General features: G+C 38.7%; 1 protein-coding gene across 3 annotated transcripts in view; it reads right to left on the bottom strand.

The window, feature by feature from the left end:
- The window catches only part of LOC126464701 (GTP-binding protein 1), a 167923-nt gene that overhangs the window by 20561 nt on the left and 126896 nt on the right, over nucleotides 1–20466 (bottom strand). For all 3 annotated transcript variants that reach the window (XM_050096251.1, XM_050096253.1, XM_050096254.1), the window contains 5 exons: nucleotides 19570–19714; nucleotides 19304–19486; nucleotides 6106–6241; nucleotides 769–902; nucleotides 515–682 (listed from right to left, as the gene is read on the bottom strand). In XM_050096251.1, the coding sequence (XP_049952208.1) occupies nucleotides 515–682; nucleotides 769–902; nucleotides 6106–6241; nucleotides 19304–19486; nucleotides 19570–19714 (766 nt within the window). The remainder of the gene's footprint in view (nucleotides 1–514; nucleotides 683–768; nucleotides 903–6105; nucleotides 6242–19303; nucleotides 19487–19569; nucleotides 19715–20466) is intronic.

Genomic DNA, 20466 nt, shown 5'->3' with positions numbered 1-20466 from the left:
ACATAATACACTGTTCTGTTTGATTTTCACATTCATAGTCTTCATGAAGTAGCAGTAATGTCAAAATATGCGATTCCGAACAATAAATTGGAATGAGTTGAACACCTTATATGTGAGCCTATTACAGATGTAGTCCCATATAAAACATTTAAGTTGCATCCCCATCTAATTGTTCTTCAAACTATTATCTCATCATAGGGTGCGATTTTCCATAAATGGACCTAGCCCAACTTTAATACGTTAATGCAGCTATCCCTGAAATGGTATATGTTCTGCACTTGTGTGTACAGCACTCATCAACAGCCCAAGCAACTAATCAAGATTCATTTCTATCCGTATATTCTGTAAGATCATGCAGCTCAGAAACACAGCTGAGACAAATAATACAGTATCTTGAGGACAAATTGATACTTTTGGTCCAAACACTGTCAGCTGCAAGAAACCTCACACGAGCTTGTGTGCAACATTATAGTATAATTTCTTTTTTTGTCTCAACGTTTTGTGGTTGGCCTACCTGCTGAGGTGACTGTGGAGCAGCAGAGGACTGTGATTGCACTGAGCAGCTGCTTTGCTTCGACTGCATCTTGTTGGGTTTGGATCGTGCTACCTGTGCCCCTGGGTTAGCCTGGGGAATCAGCCTCAAGATGTTACCGACAGCTTTGGTGCGGCCTTCACGGAAGACCTGAAACCGTGGCAAGCTATTCATAATAATTCAGTTTAAACAACCAATCACAAAAACAAGTCAAGATGATGAAATATAACAATTACCATTCGCTGTCCTGGCTTTATGTACTCCGGGTGCTTGATAAATCGGAAATGGACTATTGCTTTGTCCCCCGTTCGTAAACATTCTTTGGACATTGAGAGAATAGACGCAGTTTGTCGGATACTTCCACAGTGAACTGGCAACAAAAGTTTTACATGATTATGAATGAAATTCAACTGCTTCATGAGACCATTAAAATTTTCATGCGATGAGCAGTAAAATGTTAAAGACTCCACAATCACTTGTCATGAAATTTGCGAAGTAAGAAACTCAAAAATACAATGGTGACTTTGCTTATCATTTGTTTAGAAGTCATTCCAGTCAGAGTTGGCAGCTCAGTGGGATAAATCTTATGAGAGTAATCCTTTGGCCTTTGAATTTTATTCGACTAACATAATTTCATCGCTTTAAACTCATTGTGATTTGTGAAAAGTATCTATCAATACACTTCCCTGAAATTACATTCAATCTTACCACTAAATATTTGTTATCTTAAGAGAATGTCTCAGAGTTACTAACTTTCAATTTAAAAAATAGTGATTTATAATAATGAAAAGTATTGGTTGCATCAAAGACAAGACTAATATTTTATGCAGAAATATCACTACAAGTTGTTCTTCGTATTACAGTAACAAAAATTAAAAGACGAAAAACAGAAATGAGGAAAGGTTACCACTTAACTGTAGCTGACTGCTGTCTGGAGTACACATATGTGCATCAATGCAGAGACGTAACAACTTTCTGAGATACCACTCTTTTTCTATTGTCAATACCAACTCGCACACTTACTTGCACTAGAAAAAAGAGTGGCATCTCATAAACTAGTAATTAGTACGTGCTGTTGCGTAATTCCATTCCATGCACCACACATCACTCACCTACCGTTGAGTGGTAGCCTCTCCTTATCCTACCCCCCCCCCCCCCCCCCCTTTTTCCTCCACTTGTACTAAACTGCTGTTGCTATGAGAAGACCTTGAAGCTACGTTCCATCATCAATAACATTTCTTACCGAGATCCAACGCATACTCTGTAATATCATGTAGCCAATGGGTACCAAGAATTACAAAGAAACACTGAATTACTACTAGTAATGGCATATAAAAGTTCATGAAGATCACACACAGGATGACATCATTCAAACAACAGTTTTCATTTTGGATCATCTATTTTTCACATGGTTTTTGTCATGACCGAAAACAAACTATAGTCCACAAATATTAAGAATGGCAGAAAGCAACCATCTCAATTCTGCTATTTGTCATTAAATCATAATTAAATAAGAAAATCTGAATTTGGAATTGTAAATCATGTGTTAAAACATAATTAACAAATATCACAGGAGGGCTTTCAAAGTTGGCAATTCATTGCCATTCTATCACAGTGATTGCATTCTGCCTTCAATTGGAAATGGTATGTAAATGGGAAGAACATCTTTGCAAACTTGGAATTCATACAATAGCAATTTGTGACTGTCAGTAAAAGTGCTACACATTACAACGATTTGTAAGACTAACTAAAGTTGGAGATAGAAAACATTATTACTCAGAACAATTAAGGGTACTCGTAACTGTAGTTGACAATGATTACATAACAGATGAAATCACAGCTTCAATAGAAGAATAGTTAAGCGTGTTCAAACTGAAAACAGCACAATACTCTTCTGCAGCACAATACTCTTCTTGGGTGTGTTTTCATCAATTTCATAAGAGACCAACGTTTTTCAAGAAACTGTCAGGAGACTACATGGGTCAAACAGCAATGTAGTTTGAAACTTCCTGACAGATTAAAAATTTGTGCCAGAACGAGACTCAAACTCGGGACCTTTGCCTTTCTCAGGCAAGTGCCGTACCAGCTGAGCTACCCAAGCATGACTCGCAACCCATCCTTACAGCTTCAATTCTACAAGTACCTCATCTCCTAACATCCAAACTTCACAGAAGCTCTTCTGTGTACCTCACAGAACTAGCACTCCTGGAAGAAAGGATATTGCTGAGACATGGCTTAGTCACAGCCTGCGGGATAGAAGTTTCATATCAGCACACACACGCTACTGCAGAATGAAAATCTCATTCTCGAAACATCCCTCAGGCTGTGGCTAAGCCATGTCTTCGCAATATCCTTTCTTCCAGGAGTGCTAGTTCTGCAAGGTTCGCAGGAGAGCTTCTGTGAAGAGGCACTGGCAGAATTGCAGCTGAGGATGGGCTGCGTGGGTAGCTCACCTGGTAGAGCACTTCCCCGCATAAGACAAAGGTCCCAAGTTCGAGTATAGGTCCAGCACAAATTTTCAACCTGCCAGGAAGTTTCACATCGGCGCACACTCCACTGCAGAGTGAAAATCTCATTCTGGAATCAGTGCCATAGTTTGTTGAGCATCTCTGTAATGCTCTTGCACTGATTGAATAATACCGTGAGAAGATGTGCTGCTCTTCAGTGGATCTTCTCTATCTCTTCTATTATTCGTACCTGGTAAGGATCCCAGATTGATGAACAAAACTTGAGAATCGGTCGAACAAGCACCTTACGATTCTTGAGTATTGTTTATCAGTAGATTGTAAAACTCACTTGTTCAACTGATTCATGAGTGTTGTTCATCAATCTGGGATCCTTATCATGTAGAACTGATAGAAGAGATACAGAAGCTCCAACAAAAAGTGGCACTTTTCATCACAGGATTGTTTACTCGACACAAAAGCATTACACAGATGCTCAACAAACTACAGTGGTAGATGTCACAAGAGAGGCATTGTGTTCAAACGTGTGTGAAATCTTATGGGACTTAACTGCTAAGGTCATCAGTCCCTAAGCTTACACACTACTTAACCTAAATTATCCTAAGGACAAACACACACACCCATGCCCGAGGGAGGACTTGAACCTCTGCCGGGACCAGAGGCATTGTGAATCACAGTTACTTTTACTACCGAAAGTTTGAGAAAGCACTTTCTGGGAAGTCGGGCAACGTGTTAATTCCTCCCAAATTCATCTCACAAAATTAAGATGGTGAGAAAATTTGAGGCTTACAGACAATCACTCTTCCCATGTGTCATTTTCGAGGGGAACAGGGCAGCGGGGGAGGGAGGGGGGGGGAGGGGAGAAAATCAAATTGTGATACAAGAAGTACCCTATGAAACACACCGTTAGGTGACTTGCAGAGTATGATGTTGATGTGGAAGGTTCTGCAATTGTCACAGATGACTGAAGCTCCACCCATCTTACCTCAGACAGGCCAATCGGGATCAACTGACCACCATGTCATCCTCAACTAATAGCACAATTTGGATGCACTATGGCCATCAGTGGCTTTGCTGGTCTTGAGCCGCCACTTCTCATTCAAGTAGCTTCTCAATTGTCATCACAATGTGGAATGGACTCCATTCCAGTCCTCCCACCATAGGAAAATCCCTGGTGGTACAGGGAATTGAACCCAGGTCCTTCATATTGCAGTCATCTACAATGACCGCTCAGCTACGGAGGTGGGCTGTAGATGACTTAACAGGTACATCATTATTACAAATGGGATGCAGACACAGGGATGGCCTCTAGTAATGCGAATAGGCATGCACCATGGAATGCAGTACAGCCCATAGAAGGTGCAACCCACATGGTCTGGAGAATGAATCTTTCAGTCGGTAACACAGTCCACATTGTTATAAAAATTCGTGACATACAGGGTGGGCAAAATAAACTCGCCCAGAATATGTTTATAAAAAGACCGACACAGGATTGATCCCTGTTAATGAACACAGAAGATGCTGGAAATGGCCACTGTCAATGTCAATGCAGTGCTGTGTTCAATTTATCAAACTGTGTGACATGCAAAGCAGCTCTGCATGAGAGATAGCAGTGATAATATTTTCACTGTTCTGCTGTATTTCTTCCAGTGAATGAGGATTATCTGAGTACACCTGACCCTTCAATTAGCCCCACAGGGATACAGATCAAATGATCAAGAAGGCCAGGCAATTGCACAGCCTCTGCTAATTCTCCTCTCCTCATCAAGCATCCCATGCACTACTGACAAGGTAGTGTGTGCTGTTGCTCCATCTTGCTGAAAACATCTTTATAGTCATTCATCTCCAGCAAGTTGATCCACATATAGACTACAAACAGTTTCTGAACCTACTGGTTAGCAGCAACAGTTTGGTGAATCTTGAGATTATGTAATGGTTCTCCAAAGTACTCATGGGGATCTTCTAATGTATAACAGTGCATGTTCTGCGAGTTCACATGCCCTGACAGGCTGAATCAGTCCTCATCTGAAGAAATGAAAAACTGAGGATCCAAATAAAATTACAATGAAATGACTGTACAACAGGTTGTGGAAAGAATAATGTAGTTGAGGAAGAAGTGTGGACACTGATAAGGAATTAATTTGCTACACTTAACATGTACGGAAAGGCAAAAAGATACGGGGAAGACTGGAATGCAGGAATTATAGAGGCCATGCAGGAAAGGCAAGCTAACAGAAGATATTTATAAAGATGCATGGTTCAAAATGGCTAACATCTGAGGTCATCAGTCTCCTAGAACTTAGAACTACTTAAACCTAACTAACCTAAGGACAACACACACATCCATGCCCGAGGCAGGATTCGAACCTGCGACCGTAGCGGTCACGCGGTTCCAGACTGAAGTGCCTAGAACCGCACGGCAAAGATGCATGGAAACTGGGTTGCAGTAAGTGGATAAAGATGCTGTATAACACCACTGTAATACAAGACTATCATTTGTCTCTAATTCTTGTAGTTCAGTGAAATTAGCTTGTGGCAACTAAGGCAGTCGCGCGGCTGGCAGCCGCAATCAGCTGACGGAATGCAAGTGTCAACGAGGTTTGCCCGCCGTGAGGAGCGCTGACATGTACTTACCACTTGCTGTGGCGTGCAAGGGTTCCATGGCTTTTAAATGATGTGCTACGTTATAACTGTTCCATTGTTGATTTCACATAACGTTTCTGGAGAGTTCTACCCAAGATTTCAGCAACGTTCCATTGGTTATTATTCTGTAATCACTGCCTATGTTGTGTGTTCTTTCCTGAGTGATCTTCATAAAAACATGCTAAACATAGAAGACATACTTCTTCCACAATAAGAACGCGATAGATAATCGCGAGCCTAACACACAGTGGGAATGCAATGAGCTCATCTGTTCAGTTTTATGCTGTGCTAATGGTTTGTATCAATGAAGTAAGATGTACCAAGAGATCATCTTACGCAGCAACATCTTATGTTACAGTGAAGGCAAGTTCAAGTTTCTATGCTTATTAAAGTTATCTCTTCAAAAATTGTAAAAAAATTACCACTGCTAAATTTAATAAACTATTTAAACAAAAGTTTACTTACCCATTGCCTGATAACGAGAGCTTATGGTTGTTGGATGATGTAGTACAAGAATTTCACCTTCAAATTCCCAACAAGCAGTTGGATTTAATGCAGGTGACACCATGACCATGCCTTTTCTTATCTGTGAACGTTTGATCTGGAATGCAACAGAAAATTGCACAGCACATAATAACAGCAAATTTTCAGCTTGTCAGACATGAATTCTGAATAAACATAGTGTTACTAATGCTTGCTAGCAAGTGCCCTAACATTAGATATCCCATTCATTGGTAAAAAAACTTCCGTCTTCTGATACTACACTTTTACTCGAAGGGTGTCCAATTTTATCGTTACAGTCTTACATCTGCTTACTTAAAACACTACTGCTTCTATTAATCTCAAATCAGTGACGAAAGCTTCTGCTAGCCTTACAATATGAATCATCTATGTTGAACATTCCATGAATACTTTGCGTGTGTGTGAGCTGTCACCCAACAGCTGCTGGTAATAATAGAGGACGTTTCAGGATAAACAGTAAAAATTTTAGGAGTAAATAGTACAGACTAATTTAATTAAAACCTCCCATATCACAAGTGTCCAGTTTTTATTGGTCATTGAGATGCAGTTGTATGTAATCCATACTGACAGCAAGTGTTATGAAAAGGCTAATGATTAAGTTGTAAGTTGATTTTTTACAAATTCCACCTGCGACATCAATGCATTTTCGAATTCTCTTGACAATACCACAAGTAGCTCCTCTGAGGTTTTCTTGGCACTCTTTTATCAGAGCAGTGCTATTTGTAATCCAAATGGTTAATTTGTCTCTTGCTTTCACTTTTTCTGTGCACTCTTTGTCTTGTCACCCATCCCCACTGGCAAAAATCTAAAGAGTAAGGTTCCAGGACATTGTTGGTGAACTATCTCCCTTTCATTCTTTTATTGCTGATAGGTGGTTTATCTCCTTTAATGCAATGTCTGGTATTAGTAATCATTCTTTCTGGTATTAATTTGCAATTTGACAGAATTCATTTGCTGATTATTATTTTACATTTGATTAACAGGATAAAGTTTTGGCACTCAGTTGGAAGATCTTGAATTAATCAAAATACACTGAGATGAAAAAAGTCATGGGATAGCAATATGTGCATATACAGATGGCAGTAGTATAGCATAAACAAAGCATAAAGGGGGAGTACACTGGCAGGACTGTCACATGTACTCAGGTGATTCAAGTGAAAAGATTTCTGACATGATTATGGCTGCACAACATGAGTAAACAGACGTTGAACATGAAATGGTTGTTGGAGCTAGACACACTTTTGGAAACAGTTAGGGAATTCAATATCCTGAGATCCACAGTGTCAAGAGTGTGCCAAGAACACCAAATTTCAGGCATTACCTCTCACCACAGGCAACAGAGTGGCTGATGGCTTTCATTTAATGACCAAGAGCAGCAATTTCTACATGGAATTGTCAGTGCCAACAGACAAGCAACACTGTGTGAAATTACTGCAGAAACCAATATGGTAAGGGCAATGAACGTTTCCATTAGGACAGTGCAACGAAATTTGGTGTTAATGGGCTATGGCAGCAGATGACTGAAGCAAGTATCTTTGCTAACAACACGACATCACCTGCACCGCGCCTCTTCTCGGCTCGTGACCATAATGGTTGGAACCTAGACAACTGGAAAACTGTGATCTGGTCAGATGAGTCCCAATTTCAGTTGGTACACGTTGATGGTAGGGTTCGAACGTGGTGCAGACCCCACAAAGCCATGGACCCAAGATGTCAACGAGGCACTGTGCAAGCTGGTGGTGGCTCCATAATGGTGTGGGCTGTATTTACAAGGAGGGCACTGGGTCCTCCGGTCCAACTGAACCGATAACTGACTGGAAATGGTTATGTTCGGCTACTTGGAGACCATTTGCAGTCATTCATGGCCTTCATGTTCTCAAGCAATGACGGAATTTTTATGGATGACAACGTGCCATGTCCCCAGGCCACAATTGTTTGTGATTGGTTTGAAGAATGTTCTTGACAATTTGAGCGAATGACTTGGTGACCCCTACTGTCTGATATGAATCCCATTGAACACTTATGGGACACAACTGAAATTTGAGTTTGTGCACGAAGTCTTACATCGGTAACAGTTTTGCAATTATGGATGGCTACAGAGGCAGCAAGGCTCAATATTTCTGCAGGGGACCTCCAATGACTTATTGAATCTGTGCAACATCAAGTTGCTGCACTACCCCTGGCAAAAGGAGATCCGACACGATACTATGAGGTATTCCATGACTTTTGTCAACTCACTGTAATGGAACAGTTGTCCTTACGAAATGAGTATCACTTTCAACCAACATGATCAATTTTTCTACCACTCTGCTTACTGTTTTCTAACAGCATACACTGCAGTATAGGTAATGCATGCATGTATTATCTGAGACCACAAATATAGACAAAGTAGTTAAAAATTTGTTACTGACCAAATACAAAGACATCATCAAATAAAGCAGGTTTGACTTAAACTGAAACACTTTTAATAACAGAGCCACAATGATGCTCAATTGTTTGGTTGTCAGAGAATACACTCTAAAATTCTACAAGACTCTCTCACATATTACTGTATAAAAGAAAAACGTTTTCATCATATGGGGTTAGTGATTACTTCTGCAAATTAGTAGTACAACTATTTCATAAGAATTATAAATGGTGCGGGTCTGTGGTGGCAAAGACACATGAATTACAATTAGTTCAAAATAACAAACGGAAGTGGGAAGAATGCAGCACTTGGTACTTTGGTACTTCTATAACAAAACCATACATACAAACTTATCACACAATATAGACGTAGCCATATACTGTCACTGACAAAAGTATGAGAAATATAGGTAAACTGATGATTTCTCATACACTGTCAGATAACTTCTAGAAATCTATTACAATGTCCACAAAACACGAAAATTTCTGCTGATCCATCTTCCATAGAATGCTAAATTATGATGATATGTCACCTGACAACTAGAATTTGATCTGGGGTAGGGTACCAAACAGTGAGGTCATCGATCCCATTTCATTGGGGAAGGATGGGAAAGGAAGTCGGCCGTGCCCTTTCAAAGGAACCAACCTGCCATTTGCCTGAAGCGATTTAGGGACATCTTGGAAAACCTAACTCAGGATGGCCAGATGCAGGTTTGAACCACTGTCCTCCCGAATGTGAGTCCAGTGTACTAACCACTGTGCCATCTCACAGCCCCATCGTGCTGGAAGAGTACAGTTTTCACTACATAAAAATGTACCTGTTTCAATAATACTGGAAGTTCATTTTGAAGAAAGTCCAGGTAACAGGGCACAGTCAGACGATGTAGTAGCAGACGAGACCCAATCAACTGATTGTCTATCATATCAGTCCACAAATTTACACAGAAATTTTCTTCAAAATGTATCTCCACAAAGACATGTAGGTTTTCATTGGGCCATTTACGAGATTTACAATTGTTGTTGATACCATCACAAGTAGATGGGCATTCATCAGTATACAGTATTAATGAGATTACTCGGCAAGTTGGGATTAGGCTATTACGAATACCTGTTGTCTGCCTTCATCTCCTTCTCAAAAGTGTTGAAACCACTGCAAATGATATGGATAGATGCTGTGCGTTCATAATGTCTTCCATATTACTGTACGTGAAACACTGATATGTGTACAAATTGTTAGGAGACAATGTTCTACACAACTGAATAACACTTTTACTTCATCCATTCCCATGAGACATGACTGCTGGGCACTACACCAGCCTCAATGCAATTTAGTGAAAACATGAGTAAACATTCCTGAATCTGGAACTCTAAGGTTAGGTAATCACCTGTAATATTTTCAACAAGTGGCAGCAGTGTTTCCATTACAAAACTCAAACACAAATACCATATTGGCATACTCAGAATTTGTAACTATGTGTGACACATTGGCCAACAAATCACAATCACCGTTGAAATCCAATTATGTAAACTCTAGCACAGCTTCACAACTTTAACATAAAATACCCTAGCAACTGGAGTACCAGAACATGAAACAAAAACTTATATCTGTAACCAGCTGTTTCTCTGAAACCAATAAAAACTGGAGACATGTTATTCGAAATGTTTTATTCAAATTAGTGTATAATATCACCTCATAAAGTAATTAATATTGCTAAAATATTCTGTATAATGTTGAAAAAATTGTTTAACTTTGGAAAATTTATGTCAGTAAAATGAAAAATTGAATAAAACTTCCACAAAACTGCTGACGTCAAGCTCTAAGTGATTTATCCTTCTTTCTCCAAACATTTCAACATCGCATACTCGTTTATTTGTCACATCCCTCTTTAAGCAGTGCAAGCTGGGGAGCCAGGATTATGAACATCACAAATTCAGCAAAGGTAAGAGGTATCCCTCCACATTTCAGAATACAGCTTATTTTCAGCATTTCAAGCATTACATGTCAGCATCCCGCACTCAAACCTACACATTAAAATAGCCTATTAAATTATAAACAGATAGAATGGCTGGCACTACTTACCTTCAGGAAGTGAAATTCTAGTATTGCTAACAGTTCTGAAAACTATGAATGAGTTTTTTTCCAAGTATGTCTATCAACAATGCTGGAATTTCCCCTCCTGAAGTACTGGTTCCCCTCCTGAAGTACTGTGTAGCCATTCTGTCTCTTAGAAATTTCAAGTTTTTCTCAAGTGAATTTTCCTTTTGATAAATTGAAATCTTCTGTCACTTAGCAGGATTTGTTTGTTTGTTGTTTGCTTATGGAAATCACAGGCATACTACTTTCTACAAAATTACCTTTTCATACTTTACAGGAAGAAAGTCTTGATATTCAGTGTAGTGGCCTGAATGTTTTCACGGAACAATCAAACACAAGATGAGAATATTAACACACTACTGGAAAAACTTGGGTGGAGTATAAAAGTAATTTGAAGCAGTGAGAACCATAAGGGCCTATGTTCATATACACTATGTGGGCCTACAGCACAGAAAACCTGGCTCAACGTAAGATCAATAGATGTCAGAAGCAGGAATAAATGCTACACTCTCACAATTGATGCTGATATGCTTTCAGCCCTTACAGTTCTCAGTGCCTCATATGTAAGAAGTGTCGAGCAGTGCACAGATAGGGGGCAATTCCATGTTGTGTGGAGAGGAGGGAGATGATGTGACGATGTGGACAGGAGCAGAAGGTAAGCACTGTAAAGCAGCACAGAGGACACACAATGTGGAAGGAATCCAGAGAAAATAGTTCAATATGTACATAGGGCTATAGATATAAATACTGTCAGGGCTCGAGGTAAATATCTACAATTAGATGCATACACCTGAGCTATCATGTGGTATGCAGCTGTGAGTGCATTACATACTATTGTCACTTCTTTCCATTCCTTTTCCATTTGCAAAAGGGAAATACAGCTGATGGTAAGCCTCTGTATGAGGTCACACTAATCCAATTTTACTATCATGTTTATTTCATGCAGTATAAGTGGGAAGAAGAATATGCTGCTTAACACTTCTTGGAACAAGTGTCTTTGGGATTTAATTAGCAGCTCTCTCAATTATATGCTCTTCTGTAGTGTCTGCCACTGGCATTAAGAGAGATTTCCTGTGACATATGTAACAATCATAACCTGACAAACAGCACTCAAGATTCAGTCAAAGAAGAGTTTTATAAATTACTTCCTTCTTGGATGAATTACATTTGCATAAGATTTCACCAATAAATCACTACTTGGCACCTGCCTTTCCTACAGTTTTTTTTTTCTTTTTTTAGCTCAAGTCCTTCTGGGTGCATGCCCCTAGATATTTTAGGACTATTTTTGAAGGCAGATTAATATTTTTTAGTAAAATTATAGTGTCTTACTGCTTAATATTAATCTAATTAAGATCCGGGTCAGTTGCCAGTTTCTGCACCATATTCTGACTCTCCGCCAGTCTTATTGCATTACACTACAATTTTCTGAAACTGAACCTCCGTACATACAACAGCTTCATCCACAAATGGTCTCACAGAGTTTAAGACATTAGCATCTAGTTTATCTACATGTGCTGTAAACAGTAATGATGCTATAAAATTTTATTAGGGTATCCTTGAAATTACTTTCACACAACTGAGCTTATATTTGCCATCTTCCAAGTCTTCTGCCTCTGGAATTATGAAGAAGGCAATATAACTGGCCACAGAGCAGGCGAAAGTCAGTTCTCTTTACGCAGCCACCACTAGCAGATCACCACCAGATATGCTAATCCACCGTCTTGCGCTGTTGTACTGCTGTGGGACTTCATCGGCAATGCTCAACTCCAGGTGACAGAACCAAAACATTTCCTCCAGGTATCTGTGCTACTGTGGTCTAAGTCATGTGGAACATTCTGAACTTGGTCACATTATTATGGACTGTCACTGTTTGCATTCCGTATAGACTCTGAGTTTCTGGAACTACTAGTATGTGTGTGTGTGTGTGTGTGTGTGTGTGTGTGTGTGTGTTGACTTTAATTTTTCCCAGGTACGAGGATCCAATGATTTATATTGTATTAATATTTGACAGCCAATAAATACTGTAACTATAAAATTGTTTATTTAGTGCTGCAGGTTACAGCAGCTAAAGATTCCTCCCTGTAGAGAGTGGAAAAAACTCAGTTCACATGTTTGATACTTGCGGGATCTGTAGTTTCCTATTGAGTAAATTTTTTCCATTCAAAAAGGTCTCAATACATAAGCGTAATATTTGTTACACATTTCTAAAGCTATTGAATCAAGTATATTGTACTGAGCATTACATTTTGTAACTGAATGATCAAGATAGCACTTGGAGTTTTTGGGGCAGCGACCATACCTGCTAGTGGTTATGATCATGTAGAAGGGCTGTCAAATGCTGACAATGAAACATTTATCAAAGTATTGGAGTAGGAAATTGTTATATTAAATTTTATGCTTAACTTCATGTGTTCAGTTGTTACATGTTCATGTTCTCCATAAACAAACAAATAAAATTAAGCTGAATACAATGGGTATATATGTTTCACTTTTTCTTGTTCTTCCTTCTTCTTCTTGTCTCCTCCTTCTTCACCACTACATGGATTAGGTTCTACAAAATTATCCATCCATCTCTCCCTACATGTCTCCCACCTGCCAGTTAATAGCCTAGTGCGAAATTTAGAAGTCTTATGTTTGTATGCCTTAATAACAAGTGTTGCAATGTTTGCCTATTCAGTTCATTCCACTAACTATTGCCTTTCTTCAGAGGTCTGCTCTTGAGTATCCTCTTGGTCTTTTCACAAATTTCATTCCTGCCTCTTGTATTTTACTTAAGGTTTTTTTGTACGTTACCAACATTCATTCTTGTTATCCACAAAGATATTTGTTTAGACTGGATCTATGGCAAAGAAAGCCACTACTCCAGTTTTGGTTTTAGAGATCTCACCGCCATACAAATTACACGAATGATTCAAGTGGCTAATTGTACACATTATGTCATTATCTTTTCCATATAGTATAGAGACCTCATCTCTGTACAGTAAAATACAACAAGCTCCCAATTATGGGGGTGTGCATTACCTGGTTTGTGGATTACCCATGCACAGTTTGGAAAATTTTTTAAAAAATAAAATAATGAAGCCTGTTTAGTCTGTTATAATTAAAATAAATGTTTTTGTTTATAACACACTACTATGCATGTGGCTTGTGTTTTACAGCTGGAATATGATTCAGGCCCCAATCTCACCATCTGATGTCCATGAAGTATTTTTCCATTTTTCCCCATTTCATGTTCAGGCAAATGCAAAGTTTCTACACTTTTAACATGTCTGTTGCTGATTTCCTTAATATATGCTTGCCTCGCCCTTTTCCTATAATCTAAATAATTTCAAACTCAAAGCTGATGTAAAAATAAAATAACTTAGATATTCTTCCAGGACAGTTCCTTTCAGAATCCTTGTTATGTGTTGATAGGAAACAGAAACACACTGCTAAACATTACCAGGAGAAATGCACTGTTTCTAGCACCTGACGTATCTCAAAACACCACAGCTTCTAAAACTGCTCACTGAAAGTGTGTGTTTACCTCTGTCACACTTCTTTTGTTGTTACTGAAGTTAGGAATGATTTATATGTGCTACTAAGACGAAAGATAAATGCAAATGTATTGTTCTGATGATCAAAGAGAAATTACAAGTTATAGATTAGTTAGAAAAGAACAAATCACAGTAAAACTTTCTCAGGATCGAAATATACACAAACAAACAGTGCACAACTTAAAGAACATAAAAAATTATGGAAAAAGGTCAAACATTTTGTGAAATGCTTTGTCCAAAAGTAAGACATTAAACAGATCAACTACACATTTAAACAATGGTAAGTCCAGGATGGAATAACAGCAATATGGAAAGGATTTATTGCTATTTACCACTTAGAGGTGGCATTGAGTCACAGGCATACAGAATTAGAAAGACTGCACTCTAATGTTTGGTGGCCTTGAGATACTATTGGTATGTGATTTCAGGCAATAACACATTATACCAGTTGAAATACTACTGCCACAAAAAGACAAAGAATTAAATGCTTTTCTGATTCAGTTACTTGGGCTTTGCAAATGTTAACCGTAACAGCTCAGATCCTCATACACTATGTGATCAAAACTATCCAAACACCCCCAAAAACATACATTTTTCATATTAGGTGCAACGTGCTGCCACCTACTGTCAAGTAGTCCATATCAGCGACCTCAGTAGTTATTAGACATCGTGAGAGAGCAGAATGGGGCGCTCTCTGGAAGTCACGGACTTCGAACATGATCAGGTGTCACTTGTGTCATACCTATGTATGAGAGATTTCCACACTCCTAAACATCCCTAGGACCACTGTTTCCAATGTGATAGTGAAGTGGAAATGTGAAGGGACATGTGCAGCACAAAAGCGTACAGGTCAACCTCGTCTGTTGACTGACAGAGACAGTTGAAGAAGGCCGTAATGTGTAATAGACATCTATCCAGAGCATCACACAGGAATTCCAAACTGCATCAAGACCCACTGCAATTACTAGACAGTTAGGCGGAAGGGGGGGGGGAGGGGGGGGGGAGAAAACTTGGATTTCAAGGTCGAGTGGTTGCTCATAAGCCACATATCATGCTGGTAAATGCCCAATGACACTTCGCTTGGTGTAAGAAATGTAAACATTGGATGATTGAACAGTGGGAAAACATTGTATGGAGTAGTGACTAATCACATTTCACAATGTGGCGATAGGATGACAGGGCGTGAGTATGGCAAATGCCCAGTGAGCATCATCTGCCAGTGTGTGTAATTCCAACAGTAAAATTCGGAGGCAGTAGTGTTATGGTGTTGTTATGTTTTTCATGGAGGGGGCTTGCACTCCTTGTTGTTTTGCATGGCACTATCATAGCACAGGCCTACATTGATGTTTTAATCAGCTTCTTGCTTCCCACTGTTGAAGAGCAATTTGTGGATGGCGACTGCATCTTTCAACACGATCAAGCACCTGTTCATAATGCACGGCCTGTGGCAGCAGAGTGGTAACATGAAAATAACATCCCTGTAATGGGCTGGCCTACACAGAGTTCTGATCTGAATCCCATAGAACACCTTTGGGATGTTTTGGAATGCCGACTTCATGCCAGACCTCACTGACCAACATTGATACCTCTCCTCAGTGCAGCACTCCATAAGGAATGGGCTGGCTTCCCCAAGAAACCTTCCAGCACCTGACTGAATGTATGCCTGTCAGAGTGGAAGCTGTCATCACCGTTAAGGGTGGGCCAACACCATACTGAATTCCAGCATTACCGATGGAGGGTGCCATGAACTTGTAGATAATTTTCAGCCAGGTGTCCGGGTACTTCTGATCACGTAGTGTACGTTAGTGATGTAAGGAGACCAATGAGTGAAAGTCTGCAACTGATTCCAACTGCTATCTGAATGAAGGTTCCAATTTTATCCAATTATTAGCCTTTTTCTGTCATCACACATTAGTGAAGAAGAACAGTGTTATGTCAACAGCAATGGGAAGAAATGCACTATTTCCTTCACCACAGATACCTGTTTCCTAGTACTCGTATGGTTCACTAATGCAAAAATTTTCAGACCATAAAATTGTTGACCTTTTTTACATCTATTGCTACAGAACAGAGATATTGTCAAAACCATACAGCAGCATTGAGTATTGTGAACAATATCACCATGCAAACATTTACTACAGGCCTTGAAAAACATTTTAAAATTGAAAGTTAGAAACAAAGAGATATAGTAGCTCAAATGCTTATACATTACTGAAGTAGGAAGAGCAGCAAATAGAATCTATTTTTTTATATTCACTTTCTTTGTCAAGAAAAGTGATTGAGCACGAACAATGATGTTGACAGCACTTGTGATGAAGACATTACTTCTTATTCCATAAGAACACTCTTTTCATGATATTTGAAGAATCTCTATCAGAAAATTTTTTAGACTGAAAAATTGGTGGCACCTTTTATACCTCATGGCATAGATAACAGATATATGTCAATGGGACACAATAGCAGACTGCACAGCCTATACAATTTGTCAGTCAAATATCCTGTGGAACTCTTAAAAATTGTAAGATTCTAGGTGAAACTGAACATTAAATTCTCAATAAGCACTGCATTTGCTGAACATAATTTCAGAGATAATGCAAAGGAGTGTCAAATGTTTCTCTAACCTATTTCACTACTTCATTTCTTACTTCTACGCAAATCATTTCACAAAACATTTGACCATCTCCCCCCCCCCCCCCCCCCCCCCACACACAAGAAAGCATGAAATATGACATATTTATTATATTAAGAGTATACAGATCAAGAGAAAGATGAGAAGTTCCAATTTATATCACAATTTGATATTTATTTTATTTTTTCAACACGAAAAAAATGTCCATTTCCCACTCTTCATTTGGTATTGAAGATTTGGACAAAAATTCGTTGTGTAACTTTTCCACAAACTACTAAGTAAGTTTTTCTTAGTTAACCACAATACTTTCAAGCAATTAAATCCTTCTCTGCGAAACTATGCCTTATGCTGATCAATTAGATGCCTCATTTGTCTATTTACAACTCTTTTTTGGCTATAAAAATTCGCCCAGCTTGAACATTTGACAAAAAATAAATAAAACCTGTTAAATTTTGCAACATCTCTATAGGATTCGAGAAACTGCTGTTCAAAGCGAGAATCTTGGTGTTAATAAATATACAGCTTATGCTTTTTGTGATGAATTCTTCTGTTACACTGAACAGAACAATTTTCTCCCACAACAGATTTACAATGTTAATGAAACTGTAAAAGAAGTGCATGTTAATGGACTTTAAGCCTAGTAGCGAAATGCTAGATGGTCTTTTCTGCACCATTTAACAAGTGAACAGTGACTGAAGCCAGCTGTTATTGGAAAATAAAAACTAAATAAATGAAAATATTGTGCAAATTTGAAGGAATAATGAACTTAGTATTTTTTCCATGCATTAGAAAATAGCCTGGTTGGGCAGTGTTACCTACGAGATTGGTTTTAGTTTATGTTTATTCTAGTTGTGTGTGCATATTTGGAGAGAGGCGTTCATTTACTTGACAATACACTTTCTCATTCTGCATAAGATGTAGATGCTACATATGACTGAACAATTTTTGTGAGGTACTCAATTTGTGATAAATCATGCATACAGCCAATGGACCAAGGTGTGATTTCATCTGTGAAACATTACTGGCTGAATCTCATGAAGCAGCCTGTGCATGAATGTTCAACCATCCTCAATTACTGAAAGTCTCTGAATATGGACAATGGAATACACAGTATTTTTAATGCCTGGCAAAACATGAAGACAATAACGCTAACTTACTCATTAAAGGAAACTGCAATACCCTCCACTGAAAGTGGTTTTGAAGGTTATAGCAATTGGAATGTCATACCGCTGCTTGTCTGATCAATCTTGTGAAACAAATTTCTGGTTGTGAGAATGTAGTGATGAAAACATCTGTGAGTGGTTAAATACTGATGTCTATGAAATGGGATTTGAGCAACTAAATGACTGATATAGTGAGCAAAGTGTGTTTGGTAGAGGAAGAGAACAAAGATGAGGTGACTGAACCACTGTTTCATGCACACCAAGACAGTGAAATACATTGATCTCTTATTACAGTATGCAGAAAAAAAGTCAATTACTTTACCTATGTCTTGACTCTCCGGAAATGAGAACCTTCATCAGGAAAAAAATGAATGAAAAACAGAAACAGAAAAAACTGGATGATGATTTTCGAAGAGAGAAATGGAAGCAAGTACCATGAAATACAGTGTGTTCTAAGTATAATCATCATCATCATCATCATCATCATCATCATCATACCATAACCTTCACTTTCAGTGAGAACGGACCTGTAGGCATAAACTTAAAAATTTACCAATGGATACACCAATGGATGGATAATCTTACGTGGATATGAGGCATCACCTACAAGGCATATTATAGGCTTAAGCAGCTACTGCAGAGCGAAATACATTTGATTGTGATATACACAAATACCTCTACAAGCAAGTTGCCTGTTCTCCCTGTAAACACATACGATCATCAAAAATCTCATCACCCCAGTACTTCAGCTGACAGATAAACCTCCATAATAACCACAGATCTTAAGGAGTAACAGACACACAATCAAAATCATACAGTTACACTAATATTCATATTATTAAAAATTTAGATTAAAAACATAATGTAGAAATTTTTGGAACAATCAAAGAAAAGATAGAAGTTAGTGTTGAACATCCAGCAAGCACCTAGTTCATTAGAGACAGGAACACAGTGGTCCCTCTGGGACACAAACAGAATGAAAGTATCTGCCAGGAGTATCTGTGATAGGTGCAGCTCTGTAAGTGACCCAAGCATACTGCATTACACTTCTAACAACATAATGTTAAATTTTGTTTATATATGGTACTAATAATAATAATAATAATAATATAATAATAAAGATTTTATTGTCTTTAGGCCATTACAGCAATTGACAACGTATGGTACTGTATCATAGGAATCAAGATCTTTCTCAAAAATTAAGCACAAAGTCAATTCTTATGAAATATTACGTCATCAACAATGACAGGTTGTAAATGCATTCAGAGCATTAATATTATACTCACAGTACATGTACTGGATGCAAACTGACCTTTTTCAGAGCAAATGAAGCTGTCTGTCCACCACGAACTTCACGGACAACCATTCTCTTCCGATGAATACTTTTAACAGCTATGGGCATGAAATGACCCAATGGATCTGGCCCAAGCATTAAGGTATCATTCAATCTGATCACTCCTTTTAATGTTGTACCAGACACAACTGTGCCAACACCCTGTCAGAGGGGTTAAATTCATTAATGCATTTCGCACAAAATATGGCTCTGCAGTATATTCAGATTGTATACATTACACTCACAGGTACAGAGTAGGTGTCATCTATCTGGAACTCTGCTGGTTCATCATCACAGCTAGAAACACGAGTTGTAAGTAAGTTGAGAAACATTTTCAATAGTTCCAGGTTCTCTCCAGTTACATTTGAAACTTGAAATATGGGGCACAACCTGAAACAATCAATGGAAACACTATTAATATCATTAGTATCCTTATTTTCCACAACAGTGATTATACTGTTGGATATGTTAAAGTCTACAGGATACCTACAGCTTCCTCAAAAGTAGGCCTGGGTACAGTGGTTTTACAAGGCTTTACACTAGATATGTGTGGTTCTGAACAACAGCATTATACTTTTACTGAAATAACTTTGTTATTGGCGTTTGAGTGAATCGAGTGGCAGGAGCCACCCAACAGCCAATCGTAGTTCTTTCTCAAGTGTCACAAGCTCACTGGTGGCCTGTTTTGCAAATGCACGAAAGAGCCTAATCAGGCGTGCCTGGCTGCAGTCTGGTATCAATGCCCCTCATCGCTGCAATCTGTCACAGTTACTTTAACCGTGCTGTATGTTTTGTATTTCACTATGTTTACTACATCCTGGGTTTCTAGACAGAACACTCTTCAGGTTGTGTAGTACTGATCCCAGGACATCAATGACAATGGAGATGACATCAGCTTTGAAATCCCATATTTGCCTGAGCTCGGTGCTTGAAGCCTCATATTTCATGTTGTCCTTAGCCACCTTATCGTTAATGCTCCCGCCACACAGGACTGATATATCAATAAAGAGACATGATCTTTAATCTAGCTGATGTAAAACAATGCTGCACTGATCAGTCGATATCTATTTGTTGGTTGTAAAGGGTACTCTTGCATTCAGCAGTTGTGATGCTACAGGTGTGTGGTCACATCACTTGTGGAG

Source organism: Schistocerca serialis, chromosome 1, assembly GCF_023864345.2.
Source record: "Schistocerca serialis cubense isolate TAMUIC-IGC-003099 chromosome 1, iqSchSeri2.2, whole genome shotgun sequence".
Taxonomy (NCBI): domain Eukaryota; kingdom Metazoa; phylum Arthropoda; class Insecta; order Orthoptera; family Acrididae; genus Schistocerca; species Schistocerca serialis.
The sequence above is the reverse complement of the archived record's forward strand: the minus strand, read 5'-3'. Positions and strand labels throughout refer to the sequence as shown.